We start from the raw sequence: 25,423 nt of genomic DNA on the forward strand, positions 1-25,423 counted from the left end.
CAGGAATGTGATGGTACAACTCTTTTTGCTGTTTTTCTAAAATATGTCACATCCAAACTCACTTTTAAGACAGTCTTCCTACAGCGTTATTGATGTTGCTGGCCAGGAACAAGACCTGAAAAAACAAGTGGATATGGTTCTGGTGCATCAAACAGACAAGCCCATGGGACCAGCAGTGAACCACTCAATTCCATGCCAAAGTGATGCACATAAGGATGTTTGTCTTGCAATGCTTAACAGTTACTATCTGTCTCATAACAAAGTCTGTTGTCAAACTGAAAATGGTGTAACTGGAACTACCTCATTTTTGAGAGGACAGCTTTAGGGACCTGGCACTGCAAAGTCTGAAAAACTGCCACAGGCTCCTTGGACCTTCATTTTCAGACCATGCTGATATTTGTTGAAATTATATTCCCAGGTCTATAAATATACACAGAGTTGTACACAGACACTCCCAGTGAACAGAAAAAAGCCTCACTACCAGTAACCTTGAAAAACCAGGTCCTCCAGTGCACTGCTGCATCTTTCATTATCTGACCCATAACCACATAAACAATGGATGGGCTTCTTTCACAAGCACGAAGAAAGCTGGAGAAGTTCCCAGCTTTGTAATATGGGAGGAAATTTGCTTACATTTTTTTAGAGTTTGTCATTAGGACAAAAAGGGTTTGCTGCTTTTTTTGAACTGTCCAAGTAGCTCTGAATAAGACTTTGAAAAAAATCTTAGCTGCAGCTGAGTAAAAGGTCTTACAATTTTCTCTAAGACTTTCCAAAAAATCTAGGCAGTTCTCAAGTGTTACAAAATTTCTCTGACATCTGTACTGATCAATTTAGGCATTACACCAGTTTCCCAAGCTGCATGTTTTAATTCTGATGAGGAAGTGCTGGCTGCTCTGTAAGAAGCAGGGACACATCACTGTGGTGTTTGACAGACTGATTTGGAAACACACATGAATGACAGAATGCACTTGAGAGAATAAGTAACTCAGGAAACTGATGTCACTGGTATGTGGTACTGTCTGCTGTGACACTATCAACAGGACATATCTCAGCCATAGTGGGAATAGCCACTGCTGTATTTCCAGAGAGACAAACTTAAATGACTGTTTTGGGTAGCTCTGAGACATGTTTTGCTACTCCTTCAGCAAGTACACATCTCATTGATTAGGACTGGTCACACAGAGCATTGAGGACAGGTGTTTAAGAGGTCCACTTAACTGGCTACTAGCATTTAAATTTTAGTAAGGTATAAGTAAGAAAAAATTACCTATAAATTTCAGCTCTTTGTCTGGTTTATCTTCTTTTACATGGAACAGGTTTGAGAAGCAGATATGTGCACTTGCAGGACAGCACATGCTGCTGACGGAACTGACCACACTGTGGAATGCTGCCCCAGAACAACAGAAACACGTGAGACCCGGCATAGAAAGAAGCACACACCTCAGGATTTTTGTCTGGAGAGAGGGTAAGGCTACTACCCCTAAGTTTATGAAGCCATAGCAAACAGAAAATGGTTTAGAGATCTTTTTTGTACATTTTCTTGAAAGCTGGATTAAACTACTGAAAATATTGGAAACACATGTTTGCTGGGGCCACCAAGCCCATCTGAGCAGAGCTGCTTAAGGAATGAAAATGAAGCTGCCTAAGGAATATCAAGCATAAGGCCAAAACTAACTCTGAGGAATTTAACATTCTGGTCCAAATGGTTCAGAATGCACAAAACCTACCTCTCTTAGGTAAAAAAAAAAAAACCTATTTCCTTTTGGGCAACAGAAAGATACAGAGTTAAATGTTCTCTGCTTCACTAAGTAGGAGCAAAAAGTTGTTTAGGGGACTCGTTTGCACTTTCTTGGAGTGTTAGTCCAGAAACAGTTTTTGGAGAAAGCTATTTGTTGCATAAGTGATTTTATGCACACAATAAGCAGAACAGAGAACATTCCTAGTCGATGGCATGATTGATTCCATAAAAAAATGATAGTTCCTGCAAAGTTGCCAGCATGAAAAAATTGCGAGTATGCTTGGGGTGACCTCTCTGATAGCCTTGCCATTATCTCTGTGCCAGTTATGCATGTTCAATACATTTTGAGGCCTGCTCCTGAGCCAAGTCTTGCTTCCTGCTATGCCTCACTCTAATCTACTGCAGAGAAGTAATCCAGAAATTCTCACAAGTGAGGAAAAGATTAAATTCATTAGTTATATGCTCATTTATACAGAATGATAGGAAAGTGGGAGGAAATCACAGAAGGACTGATGGATCTCTGTGTTATGGATTTTGTAGATTACATACAGGAAGTACTGTTTAGCCAGGGGTACTTCTCAGCAAATACGTCTAAATTTAATTTTAAAAGCATGGAATCAGTTGCAATGAAGCTACTCATTTGTTTACAAGATTACAGATCATATTGTCTATAAAATGCAGTTCTGCACCTGCAAGTATTCTTCATAGATAAATTTTTAATTTTACATATTATTTTTGGATTAAGCATGACATGACCCAGTAGACATATATGTCTAATATAAATCCAAGGTTTGGCTAATTACTCACATAACAAGTAGTAAAAATTTAAAATACTTCTAAGCCTTCAGAGCATACCACTTTTTATAAACAAGCATGAATCCACTCATTTTTCAAAGCTAAATTCTCAAATTTATGAGTTCATTAGAATGCTAAAAAGCACAATCACTTTAGATTAACACAATAAGTTAATCATAGTGGAAGAATAAAAATTGGGATTAATTTACAAGCCCTTGAAATATAGGCTGATATTGAAAAAAGTTCCATACTTCCCTGATGTAAATTCGAAAGTTCAATACAATTTAGCATATTATTCTCTCTTAATGTTATCCCTAATTTAAAAGTCATTCCAATAAACACTTTATTGTGTACACATACTCTAGTTTAAAGCCAAACTTCTTCAAAGTATCAGGACATAGACTTTTCCCAGAAATGTTGTATAGCCCCAAAATTGAAAGGTTACAATTAGATGGCAAGTAGTAATGCAGAAAGAAAAGGGGAGTTATGATGATTTTCTCAGGTGTGATTATAAAAACATTATTGTGAATTCCCAAGAGTATCTATATGAAAGCTTCCCAAAAATTTTAACTTACGTTTTCCCTCGATCTGCCAGTCCTACCTATTCACCCTAAAATGTGTCAAGGTACATTCTTCCAAGCCCACATGGCATCAGCAGTAATAAAACTTTTGTTGTGAGAATTTTGCAATGCGTCCAAGGATGAATAAACCATAGAATACAGGACTCTCTAGCTGCTAAGTTAGACCCACAGCAATACCTAGATTGCTAGAATAAAAATAAGCTATTAAGAAATAGGACAGAAACCAAGAGCACCCATTCTGAGGATGAAGATTATGGCATTCTTTGTAAGTACTTCCAGAAAAACAAGACTGTAAATGTGCTGTTTGTTGCCAAGGTTGTGTAGTCTAAAATCCAAGTTATAAACCTCTATCAAGTTGAACTTGAAATCCAGCACTTGTGTTTGAAAGATAAAACTTCAAAGACAACTTCTTGCAGTTCTAACCTCAGCACCCTAAAAGCAAAAGAAATGCTGATAAAAATCATGCAAATACAGCCTGGTCAGCAATACTTGCCCTCTCTGCACATGTAAGCTATTTGCTTTATATACTTTAAAGTCATAAGCCCTATTAAAAGACCCAGAATTTTTTCTCTTTTTCCTTCCACATCAATGTCTGTTGTTAGATAGACACAGGCTTAACTAAAACTATGGGAGGAAGTTGAGTAGTAGTAAAATACTGTCTCCACGAATCTGAATTTAGTTTGTTGGCAGAACCCTAAAACAACACATTATTTATGAACTGCATGCAGTTACATGTATGCATATTTTATAGATTTAATATAATGGATCCAATCATTTGGAGAGATTGCAAGAGCTCAGATTAAAGCAAGATGTCACATATCATATTAGATATAAAGCCAAAATTTAATGAGACAAGTAAAGGTCAGAGAAGCACACTGCAGTTTCAATTTGATACCCCTACACTTCTTGTTCTTAAGCATGCATCACAACTTCACACAGCAAAACTAGAAGTTAGTATAAAAGGATAATTCTAATGCTAAGCCAACAGGAAAGTTAAACTTTGGTTTCTATTCCAGAAACTAAAGGATTGCAATTCAGTCATCCTCTCTAGTCCTCATTTTCCAAAGTATTATCAAACAATTTTTAGTGACTGATGCCTGATTCATTGAAACTTGATCCAGTAAAGTTATCAACATGTCCTATTGGTGGGTTAAGAAAAAAAAGTCATCCCAACAACACTTACAGTAATATAGCACCTTTAGGAGTGCTTTACCTGCATTTTTACTGATTATCTGGATTCCATCCGTTTTCTGCATTGTACTGCAGTCAGGAAAGCCTTTTTTTATTTCTTTTACCCTCCTTCCATTCTTTACATTCTGTCTCTATTCTTCCACTGAGTACTAAAGTCTCAAACAAAAAGATACTTCAGTAAGACTTTTCCTTAAGGACTTGTAAGTACTCAATCTGTCATAGTTTGGCATCTATTTTTCACAGGTGAACACATTTACACCCAAGAAAGATCAGAGTGGACAAGGAATGCAGATTGGTAAGGAAGAAACAAGGATGGGACAGTGAGGGAATGCAGAATCAGAGCAACACTGGGATTTTTATACTGTTTTTCTCCTTCCATCTTACTTATTAACTTTTCTCTTAGTTTTGTCATTTCTCTCACATTCTGTCTCCACTTTCTTCACTTCTTTCTGTCACCATTACTCTCCGAATATGAATTAGTATTTCTGAAGCATAATTTACTGTTAATTTAATCTCATTAAGGAATGACTAAACTGTTGTCTCATTTATACTTTCCATTTTTATGCCTACTACTGTCATTTCTGGAATATACCAATCACTTCCCCCCCACCCCTTTTCATATCATGAGTCAAGCCATGATAAAAATGATTCCCTAACTCTTTCCAGGATCAGTTCAAACAACTTTAATATTCCAGAAAACCTGAACATAAAGAGCTTTAGTACTGCCTTTCAATGCTTTTACATTGTTCTTGGTACTCTCTTTCACCATTTGCAGGTATTTTAAAAGAAATATTATTGTACTTATAAAAATGCTTATTACACTTTTGAAGAGTATGATATTTCTGAATTTCTGCCCCTTTGTCATTTATCTTCCATCCTCTCCATGTTTACTCCAACAGTCTTCTGTATTTCTTCCGCAACAGAATAATTTTTCCTTTGCTCTTGCCTTTCCTTTTACAGAGCTTTCCCTCTAAAATATGATTTGACTCTTGCTTCCACATTTCATTTTGTGGAAATATGTCTTCTCCATTGTACATTACAAGCATTTCTACAAAAAAATCTTTTTTGTTGTCCCTCATATGTGCAGACCTTTCTCTTTTTCTGACCCTGCTGAGATACTCTGTACACATAATGTCTGCTTTGGGCAGTCAACAGGGCCAATGTTCAGCTTTCTGATTCTCACGACGTTCTTCAACTATTGTTCAGCTCTGCAGAGTGCCACACACTCTCCTTCTGCTCTGCTGCAAGACAACATTGAAAAAACACCAAGATTCCCTTTCGTACCTTACCAGCCAAATTCCTCCTTCACGGCTGCACTTCCCATCTTTCCTTTCTGTTAACACACTAGAAAAAAAAATTCTAACTCTGCTCTTCACAGCTTAACTGCAATTCTGGTTAATTCTTTGTAAACTTCTAAAATCTTCACTTCATTTATAGTTGATGCTGCTTTAAATTTTAGTTCCAAACCCCACGATTTAAGCTTCATTTTCTTCCCAGTTTTCTTCATAATTCAGAACTTCTTCCTATTGCCTCTTCCTGTGATTACCATCTCAATTTTTTTACACATGACAAATACAGTATTTCTAAGACTTTTTTCTTTTTTTCTTAAAGAAATTGGCTTATCCTGCTCAGATACAGAGAGACAGCATTTCTTGAGTAGATGATGCTACCTTTGCAGGTACAAAGGCAGTATCTAAAATACATGAGCACGTGTAGCAGATGATGATGTGCTCATACACCATGAGCAGATGATCACCAGATACCATGTAAGCAAGCATACAACAGGTTCATTTTTCCTTTTTAGACACGTTATCTATTCTAAAGCTTCTCCACCCATTTTGCCTTTGGGTATTTTTGTTTCAACACAGTGTTGCTTTTCTGATCCTTAAAGAAGACAACTATCTGAAACAAACAATTCCATAACCTTTTCAACCGCTTCCTAAATTCTTCCTTTTTTTAATCCAATGATTTCTTTTTAGTTGCACTTTCCCTATACACTCCTTAGTAATACACTCTTCCCACTCAGAACTCAACTTTTAAAAACACAATTTGCCAGACTTCAGAGGCCATTTGCTCATTTCCAACCATTCTACTCAGACAGTTGTATTTCACTGTAGTCAGGCTTCCAAGGATGTCTTTCTTTAACACATCATTATTTCTCATCAATTTTCAACAGCTGGAGCAAACTCTTTTAGGTTTTATCTGTCATTTTATAGTATACTTTTTCAAGCTTTTCTCATAATGTTGAGAAATCAGTAAGAGCTGCGTTCTTAGGATTTCTTCCCCACATCTTCTCGCAGAGAATCCACTTTCACTCTGAGTGTGGCTGCCTTGGCACTCTGAACTTATTTATTGGTCCTTTACTTCTCAGTCACCAGACAAGCTTCCTGAATTAGCGTTTACTTTCTCCCATTACTTTCAACAAATTAAAACATATATTTAAGTTTCTCTCTCTAAGGTTACTTACACACTTATTCTCTCCAATAAGCCGATGAATATTGCTGCAAAAACTCTTCCAAAATTTTTAATTTAATTTTTGGTTTACATTTCAACTACTTTTTTTCTATACTCACTTTTTTTTTCTTCTGCTAAAGCTTACAGAATAACAGCTTCTTTCAAGACTTCCAGAATTCACTTTCTTTCCTCTCTCTCATCTCTCTTTTTAAAGTCTTTTAGTGATGTTATGTTATTCATGCACAACTGTTTAAGTTTCAGTCGTATTTGAAACAGAAACTAGGAGATGACAAACCTTCTGGAGACAAATACAATTCCAGATGGCAACTGGAACTGAATGAGGCTCCCAGCTCTGAGCCAAGATAAAGGAAAAGTTCACTGGCAAAAACTTATCAGTGTAAGAGAGGAGCATTGACACAGAAATACCTACATTCCACTGATTTAAATTTCATCTGTTTCCTTGACTCTATATGGGTTCTGTGTACTTCATAGCATAAATATTGAACAATACCTGGACTGATAGGTTAATGACAGTTAAAGAATGAAACATAGTTTACTAACAAATTAGCTGATGCCACAGAGGTCACTTCAAGGAGAGACGGAAATAAAATCCTGGGCTCTTTGAACACTTCAAAGTTTAGAAACTCTGAGTCTACCAAGCACATTTGCTTCTAAACCTCCCCAATCTAAATGCAGCAACAGAAGCAGAATTCTATGTCTCTGAACTAATAAAGAGTTGCAGAAGTCCATCCAAAAAGTTCACCTCTAATCAGATGTCATGACACAGGCACCACCTTTACACCATCCTCATAGGTCAAGCAACTGATACCTGTTATCTATCAGTGATAACTGATAGATAACTGATGGAAAGTGATTCCAATAACTTGAGCTCCATTGATGAAGAGATTTTTCAAAAGTATCAGAAGCAAAAAAATTGACTTGACCACATGGTTAAACAAGCTCTGAAAGCTGACTGTATTTTAAAAACATAACCATTTCAGAATGACAACACTGTATATATTAAAACATATGCAAATCCTCTTTTTTTAATCCAAAATATTTTCAAGACATTTGGGGGTTCAGAAAATGAAAACTTTAGTAAAGAAGCAACAACTATTTTGTAGAAAGGAGCAGTAATTACTACAATGATTTTTTTCCTTTTTATTGGTTGGGGCAACCTTTACTAGATTATAACTTTATTTCTTCCAAATGTGCATTTAATGCTATCTGGCAGTCAGTTTTAATTATATAGGGAGCCTCAAAGTTAATAAGCTGGGATCATTAACAAGAAGGTTCTAAGTACCATTTGTGTATTTTTAATAGAATTTTTACATCTCTCATGATATAAAAACATGCACATAGGTATATGCTTGGAAGTACTGTGACAAAAGGCATATTTTTGTTATAGAGAACCTAATATACCTGAAACCAGATTCATTATTACTGTTGTTCATCATACCCATAGCCAGAAACACTCTCGTATAAAAGGAAGTTTTACATTTCAGTCTTTTATGGACAAACTTTGAAGTTCTTACAGGTTGAATGTGGTTAGAATCACGGAACAATGGAGGCTAGACAGAACCTCTGCAAGTCTCCAGTCCAACTCACCAGTCAAAGCAGGGACAGCCTCAAATTTATATCTGCCTGACCAAAGGACTCATCCTGGTAAGTTATGAAAATCTCCGAGCACAGAGATTCAACAGCTTCAGTGTTTAACCATTGTCATTGTGACCTTTCTCAGTGTAGGATTCCTAACTGCAGCTAGGGACCTTGTCCTCGCCTCCTCCCCTTCTAGCACACATCTTTGACAAAGCTTTTTACTCCTAGTACACTGCAGCTGTAGCTATAACCTTAGCAGAACACGTGTGAAAAGACGAAAGAGCACAACTTCAAAACAAGTCACATACAACACTATCAGCATAGTCTGAGCAACAGAATCTTAAGAAGCCACTCTGCATTGCTGAATATGAAACAGACAATACAGAACAGATTCAAACACAACACTTGAAATTACCAATAATTCTTTGCTAAGGAAGAACAAACCTGGGCCACTTTAACAGAATTTTGAGTGGAACCACCAGCATGATATTCTACTTTGAACTTTTTCACAAGTTCTTCGAACCTGTTACGAAAAAACAGAGAAGAAAGTTAAACTTTGCAATGTATTTTCCAAAACAAGTAATGAAGATTAGATTACATCACATTATTTGAAAACAAGAAATTCACATACATTCACTGTTAGACATGATGCAAACTGGAAGCATCTATTTAGAGTTTGTCCAAATCATAATACAAAGTATGACATCAAATTGAATTCTTCACCTTAAAGTTGCAAGTGGAGTAAACAATCGGGGGGAAAAAAATTATCTGGAGCATAAGCTCGGCTGCAATGAACTGCTAGATTGGTAAAATACATGCTTGAAGAAAAATTACATAAATTAAGATATTCAGATACTTATTCCACCTCATTAAATTTTACATTCTGTTTCCAGCTTAAGAGAGAAGATTGAGGAGATCTAGTGCCTAGTTCAAAATTAACCCAAACAATAGTGTTATACTTTAATATTTCATATGAAATAGTATATTTTGACAGGTGAAGAACTTTGATGAACAAATCTAGTAGTATGTGAGAAAATTTGGTAACAGAAAAGGTAAGTGTCTCCAGGTGAACTTTCAAATCCTTCAAGCCACACCACTATGAAAATACAGAATTCTCTGTTAACATTCAGTAGTATATTAGGTTTGAATATTAAAACAAATATTTAAACTTTCAACAGAAGTATCTACCCTCATATTTCAGATCAAAACTTCTGGTTAAGAACCAGTGTCTGTAAGGCACTGTTCATTGTCTAGGAGATATGTTACATCTCTGATCAGAGGATACAACCACTTAAGAAGCAGTCTCCTCTCTACTCACAGGCTATAGAAAAGGGAACTGGAATGAGGGAGTTATGGAGACTGCAGGGAGGCTATGCACAAATGCCTTTAAATTCCAAGCACACTTCAAAATGAGTGGATTAAACAGCAGGATTGGCAACCTCAGAAGATGTTAGACTCAGAAGGAAGTACTCCAGCAAGTCAAAATGTTTACTGTAAAATTTGTTTGCAAATCTGAGGTTCAAAATTACCTCAATGACCCTAATTAATAGCATATATTTGCCTTTAATGCCTATTAACTTTACCTTCAACAAATGAACCTTGCCTAGTTAGAAGTATTCCAATATATTTCATTGTGTTTACCATCTTTTTAAGGAGTGACACATCTATATTTCAATAACAGTGCAAGATGAGTGCTATCTACCAACCCTACCCTTTCTCTCCTCCTCACAACCCCAATCCTCTTACATTATGTGAACAACAGCTTTCGGGAGAGATTTGTCAAATAATGACTTGTTTGTTTAAAAGGTTTTTATTTTCAATACCATCTTATTAATAAGAGCGTTTTTCTTTCTACGGTACTTTCCATTTAAAGTGTTTGAATAATGAGCTACTTACCCTAGTGAACTACCAATGGGCAGACAATTAGAAAAAATCAAGAACTAAATTACTATATATGCTTTTCACAGTTATCCACACTACTAATTATCCACCAATTCTATGTCAAGCAATTGAAACCTTAAATGATAGCAAGTAGCTGAAAGTGGGGAAAAAAATAACAAAACCCAACAGGTCTCTTAACAATTGATTTTCAAGCAAAGACAAACCATCATGAACCAATTAAGTATTTTGGCAATATTTTTTCTTTAATTTAATTACATTTTGCCTTTTCACTCAATTTGAGTATGTACTGTGCAAGTCACATGGTTATTTTTGTATTCTTGTATATCTATAAGCATGCAAGTTGATATTTCAATTCTTTTAGCTAAAGGAACTTCAGAAAGTTTCCATGGCCACTTTATTTAATAGTATACTAAAATTATAAACACTTCAGTTGAGCACCTACATACACAGCTCTTAGTCTAGGTAAGTATGTGTTTAAATAGTTATCTTGCAGTTCAAATGAAGAATAAAATAGTCAATATCTAAATTTGGAGGGAAAAAAATGACAACTGCTATAAAATACCATCTGTATTATAAAAATTTCAAACTGACAGCTATGTAATCTAAGAAATAATCTGAACAAATTATTTTACAATTACTTAATACAGTAAGACAAACGATGGTTACACTATTTCAGATTGAACACAAAAAGACATAACTCCTTTGAATTAAAATGGTGAATTCAACATCTCTAAATATCTCTTATATAAAACATAGCAAGTTCATACAGCTGCAAGAAAAGTAAATGTTGCTGGTCATTTTCCATGACAAATCAGAAGGATAATATAAATTCTGTTGTTTTAATCCACAAGAGCCTGGATTGTATCAAGAATGACCTCAAAATTCAGAATGCTGATAGCTTTTTATCTTAAGCTGAACAGTCAGATGGACATTTTTCCCCATGTCAGCAGATGGCACAGGCAGCGTGGGAACACAGAGTTTGTCACTGTGTGCTGTCTGCCTGACCTGCAAAGAGAAGACTCATTCCAGCACGCCTCAGAAACACGGTGCTTGCTTTTAGAAAACCCTCCACTTGAAGGAAGGAAGTTCAACCATAGAAACTGCTCCACGGGTCAGGAATGCTGAACAGAGCTGCTGTGTGTGCTTCAGAACTGAGCTGTTATCACACTTAGGATAATTCAAGAAAATTAGAACCTTATGAGCACGACTGAATATTATTTTTGCTTCACATTCTGCAGTTGTTGTTTTTTCAGAGTATGTCTAAGGCTGTTCTGTATCTGAGAACCATGACCCTTTTCCTGACCGAGCAACATACGCACTACCTTAAATAACATAATAATAAATCCCACAATCGGTACCATATAAAGGGGGCCCCTATTTTTAGTACCATGAATTTGTCCACCACATTAAAGCGTATTTTAACAAAAGTAAGTTTGCATTTGCAGCAGCATATGTTTTCAGCTGTGATACTGCCGATCACCTCTAGCACTGACCAAAGAGGGTATGTTAATGTTTTGCTCAGACACAGTAAAGCCAATAACACTTCTGTCAGTTGCTTTTTTTCCCTTTTTCAGAAGAGAATATACTCCTAACTAAACTTGATACTGAAAGGTGAGGTTGTTCAGTAGCCTCACTTTTGACAGAATTAATGGCTATTAAAAAAAAATTATAAGGTGGTAGTAGAAGAAGCTATTATACAAAAGAACACAAACAAGAATGAGAATATAATCTTTCCACCTTTTTTTTTTTTAAACAAAATACACCTCCATGCATTACAGGAGGTGTAGGCTTCTTTTTAGAAGGCATAGATTCTTCTTATATATGCCATACCATTACCTCAAACTGGAGACAGCTGTTAGAATTTCCCCCTAGTAAATATCACTGCTGACAATTTCACCCCCGTTTGCCTCTCAGACCATTCACAACCCGAGCATCACTAGCCACTTTCTCTGTGTGCTATTACTTATCTATGTGTAAACCTTACACTATTCCTTCTCATAGCACCTCTTAAAAAGCATGATTTACTGTACTGTAGAGAAAACTGCACTCACTGTAATATCCCCTCAAACACCTGCAAAGATCATCTGTGTCAGCTACCCCTCTGACCAGCTCTTGCCTCTCGCCCCAGCTCTCTCATAGCCCCTTTTCAGTCACTGCAAGCAGAAGCCACTTCTCTGCATTTGCAAGGCCCTGCAAAGTGTTAGGCACTGAACACACCATCCTTCATTTGGTACTTTCAGATTTACAACAGCCTCTGGGCACAAAGCTGTCAACAAAAATAGCTTTTCTCTCACTAACCCATGATATCATCCAATGTCCAGTTACTAGAATTTTCTGTGACTATTAGCAAAAGTACTTTAAATCTTCCTTCAAACTATCTTTCACCATAATGTCAAAAAAAAGTCATCAGCAAGGCTGTGTGATTTCCCAAGGATATTCTCCAGCCTAATAACTGGTAATCCTCTCGTGGATCAATACTCGTCTCTTGTAACTTGCTTTATACACAGAATCTGAGGGTTTTGGAGCTGGGACTATCTTCTTGTTACACAGCAACAGATACATTCATGTATGGCTCACCACGGTTCCAAAATCAAACTGACAAGAAAAATAAGCACATAAAACATTGCCTACAACAAAAGCAGACAACATAAGGCAGTGCAGCTACACTAAGTAAAATTAAAGCAATTCAAGTAATGCCGTTAAGTTTTATGACGTAATTTATATTAAACTACAAAAAAAAACCCCTTTTTAAAGAGTAAAATGGCCACAGAATACCAGCATTTAACTGTCTTACACAGAGAAGAAAAAACACTCCTGATGCATATGTCAGAAACTACTTATCTGCAAGAAATAGAGAAAAGTAATCTCTTGTTTTTCAGCAGGGTGTGTTGCCCTGGGTATCTTTTGATATATCTGCTTATTACCTAAGATGTACTCAATAGCACACATCAGCAGGAGCTACACATAAATAAAATCACCTGTCAAAAGCAGCTAGAGAGGAGAGAAAAATAATTTTTGCCCTTTTGAATGCCAGATAACCAGATAATGACAGCCTGAATGTAAGACAAAAATCAGGTTATTTTGTATAACAATAATAAAGTATTTTCAGTGGATTGTATATTTGGTTTGGTGTTACAAAAATCTTCAAGACCACTATGATGGAAACCTCTTAAATAATCAGTAAAATGTTGCAAGCTGCACATAAGTCTATAACTCCTTTTCTTTGAAGGTATGTTGGGGCTGGGGATGCAGCCATTGTTGATACCTCTAGAGAGGGAGGTAAACAAGGATTTGGTATGTTTTTAAGGTACTGGATGAATTTTAATTAGATTTTAATTAAAAATCATAATTAATGGTGATTCTGACACCTTTGCCAGATATTTATTTTTACTGGCAAGAAGCAGTCCTATTAAGACATGGCAATAGCTTTACATGTTCAGCTGTGAGGAGAACCAGACTAAAACGCTGACAGTTAGATGTTTGATCCTTTTAATTGCATTTCTTAAAAATCTACTTAAATCTTCAAATTAAGTAACCTGTGTCCAACTGCCTATGAAATCACTCCATAAATTAAAGAAAAAAGTATATAAGAGAGCGAGCATCATATTTTACAACCTGTTTTAATAATACTAAAAGCTCAGTAAAACTACAAAAACACCACCAAATATTATTTCAATTTTTAAGGAAACCCTCAAGGAATAAACCAACACAAACAACTAAATAATGCCAAACCTGCATCCTGATTGTTTTGCAGGGCATGGCAGAAGTAGTTATGCATACATCTGGACAAGCCTGTCATCTGTCACATTCTCAGTTTCATCACAGGCTGGGCCAATGCCAGAACAATGCAGGCAGCCACACCGCCAGGCAGATGGGGCACATGTTGTTGAAAGACAACCTTCCCTGGTCAATGTTAGCAGGCAAGCTGAAGCCCTCCTAATTTCATCCTAAGTAAAATCTAATTTACATTTAAGGAAAAGGTCTAGTCTTGAGAATCAAACATGATAATTAAATCAGAGAGTATCATTTTTAAACAGAAGTAGAAGGGAGAATATTTTAGAGCAAATTCTGTGGGTAAAAAGAAAAGCAATTCATATTTTTTAACTCTGAAGAGTGTACCTAATTTCTCTACCTAAATTTACAACTCAGTGTTCAAAGTTCAAACTCTAAAAAGGATAGTTATATATATTAACAATTTCATCCCTACTCTTTGAGATGTAACGAATTAAGATTGAGATACAGATAGAATTGGTTGCTCTTACTTAAAATTGAACTGAAAGAACAAAAATCCCCTTTTGAAATGAGGTACAATCACAGAGGTACATGAGAAAACTTTATAACAGCTGCTTGGCAATGACTGACTTTATGCAGAGCTAGTTCTTCTTATTAGCTTGGCACAGAATTAAAGAGCTTGGGAATGGGTAGGGGAGTAAAGGGGGAGAACGAAGCATGCTAAGAAGGAAGTATTGCAGACAGGTTAGCACCACGGACATACAACACAACAGAAAGCTAAACTTGTTAGGAATATGACTGCCACAATTGAATAGACCAGATCATCGTATTTTTCTCCTTTATTTACTAAAGTTCACAGAACGGTGACTCTTCATGGAAGCATTTGCTGCTGCAAACTAGAATTTCACATGAAGTATTTTCCTAATCACCTCATCCAAACAAACACCAAATGAAAAAAGCCAGTAATTCCAACCAGGTTAGGATTATGAGTACCAAATGTTAATATATGAAAGAAGAAAAAAATTCATAGGCAAATTGCAAGATTCATAGCTTTGAAATATTTTACCACAAATGTTAGTGAGGTTGAAAAAAATGCACTTAAATGTCAGTTTGATAAAAGCCAAAAGAACATTTTCCACATGTGTTTGCATTTAGGCATATTGAAACAAGATGGAAGAAGTAACAGTCATTCATATGTAAGGTTAAAACATCAGCTCTTAAGATCATGATTTAAAGAAATTTCTCCAAGTTTTTTTTCAGCAGGGGCAAATTTATGCAAGTGTTCTTGAAAAGCCCCCCTCTTTCCAGATTACCTGGCTATCTTCCTCCACATTATCTCAAAAATATACATGATTACACTCAGAAGTATCAGCCACAAGGCAAGTTTTTCTGTTGATATTCTACAATCGTGTAGGAAAATGAAAACAGACAAACAAACAAACTCCACAACCCCCCCACTGTATACCACTAGATTATTAAAAGATCACATTTCTGTCTCTAAACACTACAAATACATACACTAGAGATCCACAGAGCACCTTCTCAAACCTTAAAATGTGTGTATAATATATAATTACTATGACATCCCTCCATCTATTAAATTTCTATTAAAAATACTTTAAGAAGTTTCATATAAGGACAGTAATCAGGAACACTATTACAAAGAATTTCTATCAGTTCAGTAATTCACTACAACTGCATGCTTTCCTCCCACTGTCTTTTTGAAAGAAGATCTTCCAAAACAACAGCTAACACTTAAATATTTTGTAGATACATCTAGGGATTTTCATCATAGCATTTGTTGCAAGACACTGTAGGCAGAAACAACTCTCTGCCCTTCTGCATAGCCAATAAGGATCAAAAGACATTGCAGGCAGGGAAAAGAATGTAGCATTTACCTTCTTCATCCTTGGATGCACCAAAGTCTGCTCTGGAGCACTAAGGAACAAGGTCATTTCCTTTGTTATTTCTCAGCAGCATTACAGCATTTTACAACATTTACACTTGCTCCTGATGTTCCCAGTATACATCTGGCAGCTTGTGTACAAGAATACTACTTCTAAAAAAACGGTCATTTTCTGTTTGCTTCTGGGAAGTAGCATGGGAAGAATATGTGCTTCATGAGACCTACCAGTAAATTTCTCATGACCAAATCTACTTGCTAACTAAACAGTGAAAGGGCAAGTTGTTTATCATATTACAATGTAGTGAACTTAATCCTTTTAACATCAGTATCGTTGATCTACAACAAACATGCAGGAACAAAAATAACACTAACTGATTTCAAAAGTAAGACTAGATTTACAAAATTAAAAGCAAATTAGAGACCATAATCCTAACTATGGAACAAATAAAAGAGACTGCAAGAGATGTTTCCTACTTGGCACAGTAGAGATCAGGTGTTAACTGTCAATAAACCTTTAGTGAATATTAATTGAAACTGCTGTTTCACAAGCATCAACTTACTCCAGCTCACATCAAAGTGAAAATTTGTTTAACTTAATAAAATATTTGCCAAGAATATTTTAATATTAAGAGTATTTAGTCATCAAGAGACCTTAGACCATATCTTTGCTACAATTTGCATTATCTAAAGCTGTAGTACAAATCATATTAAACTGTTAAGAACTGACAACTCCCCCCCCGCCCCCCAAAATCCATAGGCCCACTCACACACGGCAGACAGAAATGTTGTATGTTTTACTACAGAAATTTTATAGTTTGTACTTTTATTTGTAAATACATAAAAATTGTAAAAAATGTGTTAGGTGCAAAGTTTGGGTTCTGATTCAGAGCCAATAAGATACTAGAAAGTTTTGCAGAGCTGTTTCAAAACGAAATTATAAACTGTTTCCATGCATCACTCGGATCAAGACACATTTAATCTAAGTAATATTCTCTACTAACACGAAGTCCAAAATAATGGTGACAGTTGTTAACCACAATCTAAACCAATTTTTTTTGCATTACAAAAACGCGAATGGTTCATGTCAATGCAACTGCACTGCTAAAACACCTCTATTTCTTCAACCCTTGTGCTATTTTAAATTCTTTAAATTAGTAGCCAGTTGGCACATCTAAACAAGGAAAATATTAAAAATAGATCAGGAGATAAAAGTAGACCAAGAAGACAGTAAGCATCCACTCTAAGCTCCTATTAACATGCAGTGAACTGTAATAATTTTCCTCATGAACAAATAATGAGTGCAGAAAACCCTGCTCTGAGCACAACCATCGGTAAATGCCAAGAGATTTTTCCTGTTTAGTTATCTTCCCTGTTTCTCGGTACAGCCCTGTCTTCAATATACATTTAGACAGTCACCTACTGATAGTTGGAAAAAACTTCCATGCTACTGCAGTAAACTGACTCTGATACTTACACAAGTTTTTTTTAAGGTTTTTCAAGTGTTTTGACCGCAACACTGCTGTTGACAATGTAGGTATTTGACAAATTTCTAAAATGTAAAATAATTTATCTTGACTAACCCAGTCCAAGCCTTGTGGGTTAATGAGGAGCAGCACACACTGGTAATATCAGGATCATTACACTGGATTGGTTTAAAGCACTTTGTAGAGTGACCACAGCAATATGAAAAGAGGAGTTAAACAATATACACTGAAGGGTCAACACCTGCTAATAATGCAAAAATATTTATCTCAATAAGGTAAGATAAAGTATTCTCTTTTCTCTCAGTACTCCATTTACAAATCAAGAGGAAACCCAAACAGCTAAACAATCAATGGAGAGTAAAAATTATTAGCTCTAAAGGAAACATCCTTTTGCCACCAAAAAAGAGAGGAGTCTTCAGACGTATAAAATGCTTTACAAGAGGAAGATGTGTAAACAAAACAAAATAACCAAACAGATGGTAAGTGGCATTAGAAGTACCAAAGGTGACAAAAAGACATGATACTCAAGCTATTCTTAAAATCATTTCCCTTCTAGAATAGGGCTTGGGAGTCTTTTTTATCCTGTCTTTCAACAGTTCACCCTAAATATTTGCTTTTTTTTAAACAAATGAATCATCTACACTACTAAAGTCTGGAATTTCAGTAATACAAAAACAAAGCAATCAGATCAACAGCTCTGATTAGTTACTCTTACATTAGGATTTTTACTTGAGTGGTGATATTTTCATCTCCAAAACAAAGGCTCCCATGCTATATCAACATGAAACCTTCAAACCTTGAGGGAAGAGGTTGAAGGAGAGACTACAAATTGCACACAGAAAATTTTTAAAAAATTAAATATAGTCTTCAGTGGGGAGCAAAGCAAAGATACTGCTTAATCTTAAAAATAATACATAAAATTAATGAATTTGGGGTTCTCTCAAAAGCATAAGCATTATATAGCACTCCTCTACTTAGGAATCTTTTCAAGAGATTCCTCTAGAACTAGGTAATACATCCAAATTTTAGAAAGTGTATGATGTTCTGAATTAGGAAGCAACTATATTTTCCTCTCTATCTCTAAAAGGTGACTGTTTCAATTAACCTTCTTCCTCAAAAATGTTTCCCTATTATACCTACCAGGCTCTTCGTAAATTTCCAGTTTTTGAGATTTTCACACACATGATAATAAAATAATAATAATAGTGAGTGCATGTTTATTCTTACAGGGAAATTAGTCTCCATTTCAACGTATTTTCTAGCTTAAGTTTTAGTTACTTGACAGAGTATCTCCTGCAGAGATTAGCCTATTATTATTTGCTACAGACCCTCTCCGAAAGCAAGCCCATTTTCTCCAGATGACTCATTAACAAGCACGACAGAATGAAGTGTTCCAGCCTGAAATGCCAGCAGCTAAAAATAACTCATCCCACAGCCTATGACAATTCAGTCCATCTCTTCACTCCATAGGCACAATCTCAGAGGGTCACCTTTTGGTGGGGGTGGAGGGAAATTAGCATATGCAATGAACTGGGAAGAGCAGGGCAAGGCAGAGGGGCACCGACCTAACAGAACAAGAAAAAAAATCACAAGTTACAGAAAAGCTACAAGGGTACTGCATAAATCATTTGAAAAATCAATGTTCCAAGCATTAAAAAGGCTAATTTCACAGCAGAACAATTCACAGACCGAAAGGAAAAACACAAATATTTGACACAAATAAGACAACACTGAGTTTTCCTCTGAAAAAAGTAATTTTGACTTCCCCTGTCTGTGTGCACCCTACCACCACAACACTAACAAGATGTGTTTGGTGACACCCTGTGTTACTCTTCATGCTCTTATTAGGAAGCTTATGGTCAGCTGTTAAGTTGCACAGAATCCCACCAGCTCTTTTGCTGAACAGTATTTCTGAAAAGACAGCATTTTGTCACAGGAGATGTGCATTAAAAAATTTTCCTCCACTCCCAAAAAGGCTGCAATGAAGGAGGAAGAAACTTACCTTCTTACCCTTAGGCCTGCAAAAAAATTAATATATCTCTTTATGAAATAGAGAAATACATTATCGACCGTGAAATCATAGACTAGCTGAGGTAGGAAAAAACCTTTAAAGGTCAACTAGTTCAAGCCCCCTGCAATAAGCAGGGACATCTTTAACTAGATCAGGTTGCTCAGAGCCCTGTCCAACCTCACCTTGAATGGATCTAAGGATGTGGTCCTTCTCTTGACCCCTTCCAACAGGTCCATTTCTTTCCTGGGCTGAGGACCCCAGAACTGGATGCAGCACTCCAGGTGAGGTCTCAGAAGGGCAGAGAATCAGAGCACAATCCCGTCCCTTGACCTGCTGGCCACGTTGCTTTTGATGCAGCCCAGGATGCTGCTGGCTTCCTGGGCTGTGTGCCCACCATGGCTGGCTCACGTTCAGTGTTCTATCTGCTCATGACCCCAAGCCATCCTTGGCAGGGCTGCTCTCAGCCTCTTCATGCCCCAGCCTGTATAGATACCAGGGCTTGCCCTGATCCAGGTGCAGGACCTTGCTTGCATTGGGTCTTGCTGAACCTCATGAGGCTCACATGGGCCCACTTCTGGACACAGAAAATCCCACACGGGAACTCAGGAGCTACGCACCAGCGAAAGTTAATTTCTTTGTCTGGAAAGCTGCTGAAACAAAACACCTGTGCATAACTACCTGGTAATTAACTGTCTCACAGTTACCACTGATTTGATAATAACATTTCCTTCACAAATCAATTCTTAAGGAAAGATTGAAAAAATCTGAGTTTAATTGAGAAAAGAAATGTCTAGAAACAGTATCTACAGCTGAATAATGGCTTCCTATACTTCACAGTCCTCCCGTCGAGTCTCAAAGACTAGTAATTAAGCCTTTGAAATGACTAGATGTGACCGTAACAATGTTATTACATAAAATCAAGCAGAGGAACATGATTCACTTCTGCAGTTTTAAGCAGCCTTGGTCACCATTGCACACTGCTTTATTATAGAATACTTGGGTGTATTACACTAATGTTAGTGTGGCTGAACTGCTTGCAGAAACACATTTGCCCTTATGTCCAAGGCTGGCCAGTGTTTGCCACGTACAGCAATAGTACCCAATTCAAACATATTTCAAATGTAGTTTTTGGTGGGCTTGTGAGATAATCCACAGAGAGCATTATTGAGTAGAGAGCTTAAAGACAGTTTCACTATCTACAGATGGTGGGTGACTCCCCTGTAACCTTGAATATGCTACTCTGTTCACAGGCGAAGTCTTTTTCTAGCAGAAACTTCTGACTTAGTTGTGGCAATGTCTTGAATGGTCCAAAACTATTTCCCTCTCCAAAGTTTATTAATTAATTCTGTAAAAATAGTAAAAATATAAAAGCCTCCCTACAAATGTTTTCTGACATTAGAGAATACAAAAAAAAAGGACACTGAAAAAACAAATATATTTATCCTAACTCTCTCTAGCCAAGAATGACTGAAGATTTTCTACAACAGAGTCATTATTTGTATCACAACTATATACAAGTCAGTAGCAATGGAAAGATCAAAAACCAAGCTGAACTGATGTAATTTACAACATTATGCCATGTAATCCTTGAAGTACAAAATTTCAACCAAGGTGAATTAAAGCCAACAATTAAACCAATTTTAAATTTTATTCAAATCCTTAAAAATCTAGGCTTTTAAAAATATGTTCTTAACAGGTTATAATAAAAGTCACAGTCAAATAATAAATTCAAAACCAGAGTCTTAAGTTTTAATAAGTAGTTTGATATCACGGTGAACTCTAATTTGTTTGCTTGAACAGGGTCTTTTCCTAGCGAGTAGAAACAAAGCAGCTTTGAATCACAAACAATGCCCTGCAGTCAGTGAAACTCATGAGGTATTAATTTACAGTTTCATCTGTGATCAGTTAAACTGAATGTGAAATCTTAAACATCTTTTAAAAAAACACCACAAATAGCTCAATAAGATATTTTTTCAACAGTGCTTTAACAAAAACCATACATTATTAACTACTATTGTCAAAACAGAGCCAAATGCAAGTTGTGTTTAAAGCCTGCATTCTAGTAACAAAACAACAGTGAAATATGCTATCCTTCAATAATATCTAAGAAGTTGATACAGAGGTAGCCAATTCAGTCTTCAAAAATCACTTCACTGACTTTTAACTCACACGATAATAACAATAAAAGCGAAAGTAATACCAAAAATTAAAAAACCCCAATTACCAGAAAGAGCTGTGTGTATGTGCATATATATATAAAACCTACTGTATGTATGTGTGCATATATTTAGATCACAAGTCAAACACTTGGAAAAGAAAAAAGAATCGTGTGAAAATTAGAACAGTTATACAGAAGACCAGAAATCAGTCTTCCAGGAAATTCTTCATTTCTGCTGTACAGGAACCTGTACACTTTTCATTCTCTCTCTTTTCATTCATATTCACATATCCCATCTTCCACAGTGCATGATGCTCTATGCACAAGGACATCCTGTCATTTCAGAATCACCTTCCATTTCAAATTGTGCTCCAAACAGTTGTACATAAAAAATAGTGTATGATCATATTGTCAAGACCACTGGCATGCAGATACCCACTTGTTATCAAGACTAAAGAATTTAAGACAATCGTACCACTGACAGCTACTGCCACCTTAGTGGAGAAGGCAATAACTACCTGTATAAATGTGGATGGACAGTTTTAATGTAAAACAAGGCAAATTACTTTAAATCACCTTCAGAGGTAATGAGTGGGCACATCCACACTAAAAATACTCCCAAAAGTAAACCCTTGTGTCTCATATACAACTATCACATTGTTATTGGAACGGATACTAACCATGTATTTATTAACTTAACTTGTAGAAAGAACAAGTATATCCACAAAATGAAAATTTAAGATATCGCCAGACAAAGACACATCCTGAACACATGAAGTATTTAATATTCAGAGAGGTTTCAAAGACCTTTTCTTACCACCTTTTTTCAGTTTTAGATCCTACAACAGAGAAATCAAACTTGGCTGGCAAAGATTATTAAGCTAAATCAAGTCTTAGTAAATTGAAGAGCTCTAAAAGGCTGACCCAAAAATCTCCTGGAAAAAATGAACTGAAGCTGCTGCTCATCTGAACACATGATTATTTTAATATGCTTTAAACTTTTAGGACAGGAATACAACAGCAATGGCAATGACAATCAAGGCATCACATACAAACCTCAAATTACGTTTTTAGAAGACAAATGACTGTATTTTCCCAAGCCCTTATTGCAAGCCATCTGGATTTAGGAATTTAATATATGCATGTTATCAGCAGAAATCTTGAACATGGACAAACCAAGAGTTTATTATAGCAAAAGAAAATAAGTCCTGGTCATGATTTTTTTTGTTCCTGAACAGGCAGAATCACAAAAAAGTATTTTTTCAAATCCCTTTCTCTGCAAACATGCAGGTTATCCATAACAGCAGGCCTGAGGATAGCAACCATTATCCATGTGTTCTTTTATTCCTGTTTTCGAGTAATGGTTTCCAAAATATTTTTCCCAGCCTAATTGTCTTCCTGCTTTTTTCTCCAGCAAAGATACCTGAGAACTTATCATACTGTCCTCTGAGCCTCTGAGTAAGAAAATTTAACTTTATTTATTACTCAATTTAATTTCTACCTAGTATTTTATTTTATGAAATACCTGTTCAACTCCCTTATTTCCCTTCAACTGTTTCTGAGAGGCACAGAGGTTTTTAAGTGACCTCATCTGCAGACCTTGTTTTGTTGGCTGGGCTGTTGCTTCTATTTGGAAAAATTTTCTATTTGGTTAATGTCTTTATGAGGGAGCCCTTTCGGAAACCATATTAGCTCTGCGTGAACTCTTTACTTTTCAAGATAACTGCACCCTGCAACTCAAACTTTTAGAGAGTCTCCAGTTGGCAGATTTTAGTCATTCCTAGGCCCTGCACAAGGGGAGAGAAAAGAGAGTGTGCAGACTGCTCTTTGCACACGTGTCTGTCTCACTGGTAAGGGGAGCAGATAGGTTAAACTTCTATGAAGAGTTATATATGGGTAAAGCCTTTAAAAGTCTGAGCAGAATTTACACATTTAATTTATAACTAATCATTTAAATAACATTAGAAGTGAGGCAACTGCCTGTATTAGATAATTAGGTATAACATTCAGAACAAGCACCATGATCTGCTTAAATCTATTACATTATCAGTGGTTTCAGCTACTAACAATAATCTGTTCACAAAGAACTAGTTTCAGTTAGACTTCCCTTAGGAAAAATTAAATCTTCTGCAACACATTATTGATAAGAAAGTATTTATGTACACTGTTTGGCCTAGTGACTTCCTTTATTTCTCCCTACATGAATGCACCAATTTTTTGGTTAATACAGTAAATCTGTTGTATTAAATCTGAACCTGATTAATGATGCACTGTATCAAGCTAAGTAGAATTCAATTAGTGTATAATTGATTAGTGTGTAATTGGAGCAGAGCTCTAGATTTACCAACATTAATTAGGATGGCTTATTACAGATAATTTATGTTATCATAATATAAAACAGAAAGTAGAAGTACTTGGTTTATCCAGAAAGCTTAAGATCAGGTGGACATCCTCACAGATTAGAGAGTGTACAAACTAAAGCCTGCAGAGTTCTTCAAGACACGTAAATCATAACAAGCTAAGTCTTTTAAAGAAAGTTAAATTGCTGATTAACCTATTACCCTGGATTTCCTAAGCAATTAGACTGTTCATACTAATTTACTATAATAGACCATTCTAACAGAAGAGGGTACATCTACAAAACTGCTACAATTAAACATCAAATCCTTTCCGTCAGTACACAGTATTGCCAGACTGAGAACAGAAGGATGATTATTACTCTCAAAAATTAAAAACAAACCAAAACCTTCCCAAAAAAACCCAAAACACCTTTAAGGTTAAAGTGTACAAAGCATATGCATTTATTAAAGCAGCAGAGGGAAATAAGCAGAAACAACTCAGCTACCAGACCTCATCCCTATTTGCTTAAAACTCCATTGGATGGTAGCTCCAGTCTAGACAGAGAGAAGAACTGCACATTCCCCTGAGTACACTGCCACAGTAATTATGTTCATTATCTTGCATGCTAACAACAAAGATATAATAATCTACCAGTGAATAATTCATACATTGTTAGGTCCCCCTATGATGTTCATTACTAATGGCACTACTCACAATGCAAGTTAGAATGCAATTTTTTTAAAGATGAATTTACTATATAAACAAAATCTTGAAGTAATTTTTACCTTCTTGGCCGTTAACAAATTTAGCAACCAGTAGAAATACAAGGGTTTTAAAATAATTTTCACATGTACTTAAATGAATACCAAGCAAGAAAAGTGAAACAGCCAGTGAGCAAGTTCACAGATAAAAGTAAAAATAATACTTTAAGAGGTAAGACCTTAACACTTTTTATTGTAAGTTAACAACAAAAGAACAGTCAAAAAGCTGTAAGAACAGTCATTGGTCCTCTCCATCCCCTCTCCCAATGCTTGCTTCATTCACTACCAAAATTAAAACATCTTTCCACTATTTTTATCTAAATACTTGCCATCTTTCTCAAAGAATCTTAAACAAACATCAAATTTAAGCACACACATTAACCTAACTGACCTACTTGCCTATTATAATCAATAATTACAGCATTTGTTCATTATTGGGACTAAATTCAATCTCTATATCTACTATTTTGCCTCCCATTTTCACTTGCTTTATAAATTTCTTTCATTGTATCTGCTGAACTTTGCTTGGAAAAGTCAAAATAAGTGCCTCTTGATCTTTTTCAAAAACTGTTTCAGGTTTAGAACTGCCATAACTTGTCTGACAACCCACACATATTACTGAATCCCCTGAATCAATGTACTTAACTTCAATAACCTGAACACAATAAGGTACAAAATGCCCTTCTTCGAAGATTCCCTGCCCCGGCTGTCAAATTCTGTACTGGTCCCTCCCAAATATTTTTATAGGCTAACAGGTAATCTAATTATACA

The 25,423-nt window shown here is 35.9% G+C and overlaps 1 protein-coding gene across 1 annotated transcript in view; it reads right to left on the minus strand.

Annotated features, from left to right (window-relative positions):
* The window catches only part of ADK (adenosine kinase), a 259,246-nt gene that overhangs the window by 194,733 nt on the left and 39,090 nt on the right, over positions 1 to 25,423 (minus strand). The window contains exon 3 of the mRNA XM_008642852.2: positions 8,803 to 8,881. Within this exon, the coding sequence (XP_008641074.1) occupies positions 8,803 to 8,881 (79 nt within the window). The remainder of the gene's footprint in view (positions 1 to 8,802; positions 8,882 to 25,423) is intronic.

Source organism: Corvus brachyrhynchos, unplaced genomic scaffold (genome assembly GCF_000691975.1).
Source record: "Corvus brachyrhynchos isolate BGI_N302 unplaced genomic scaffold, ASM69197v1 scaffold279, whole genome shotgun sequence".
Taxonomy (NCBI): domain Eukaryota; kingdom Metazoa; phylum Chordata; class Aves; order Passeriformes; family Corvidae; genus Corvus; species Corvus brachyrhynchos.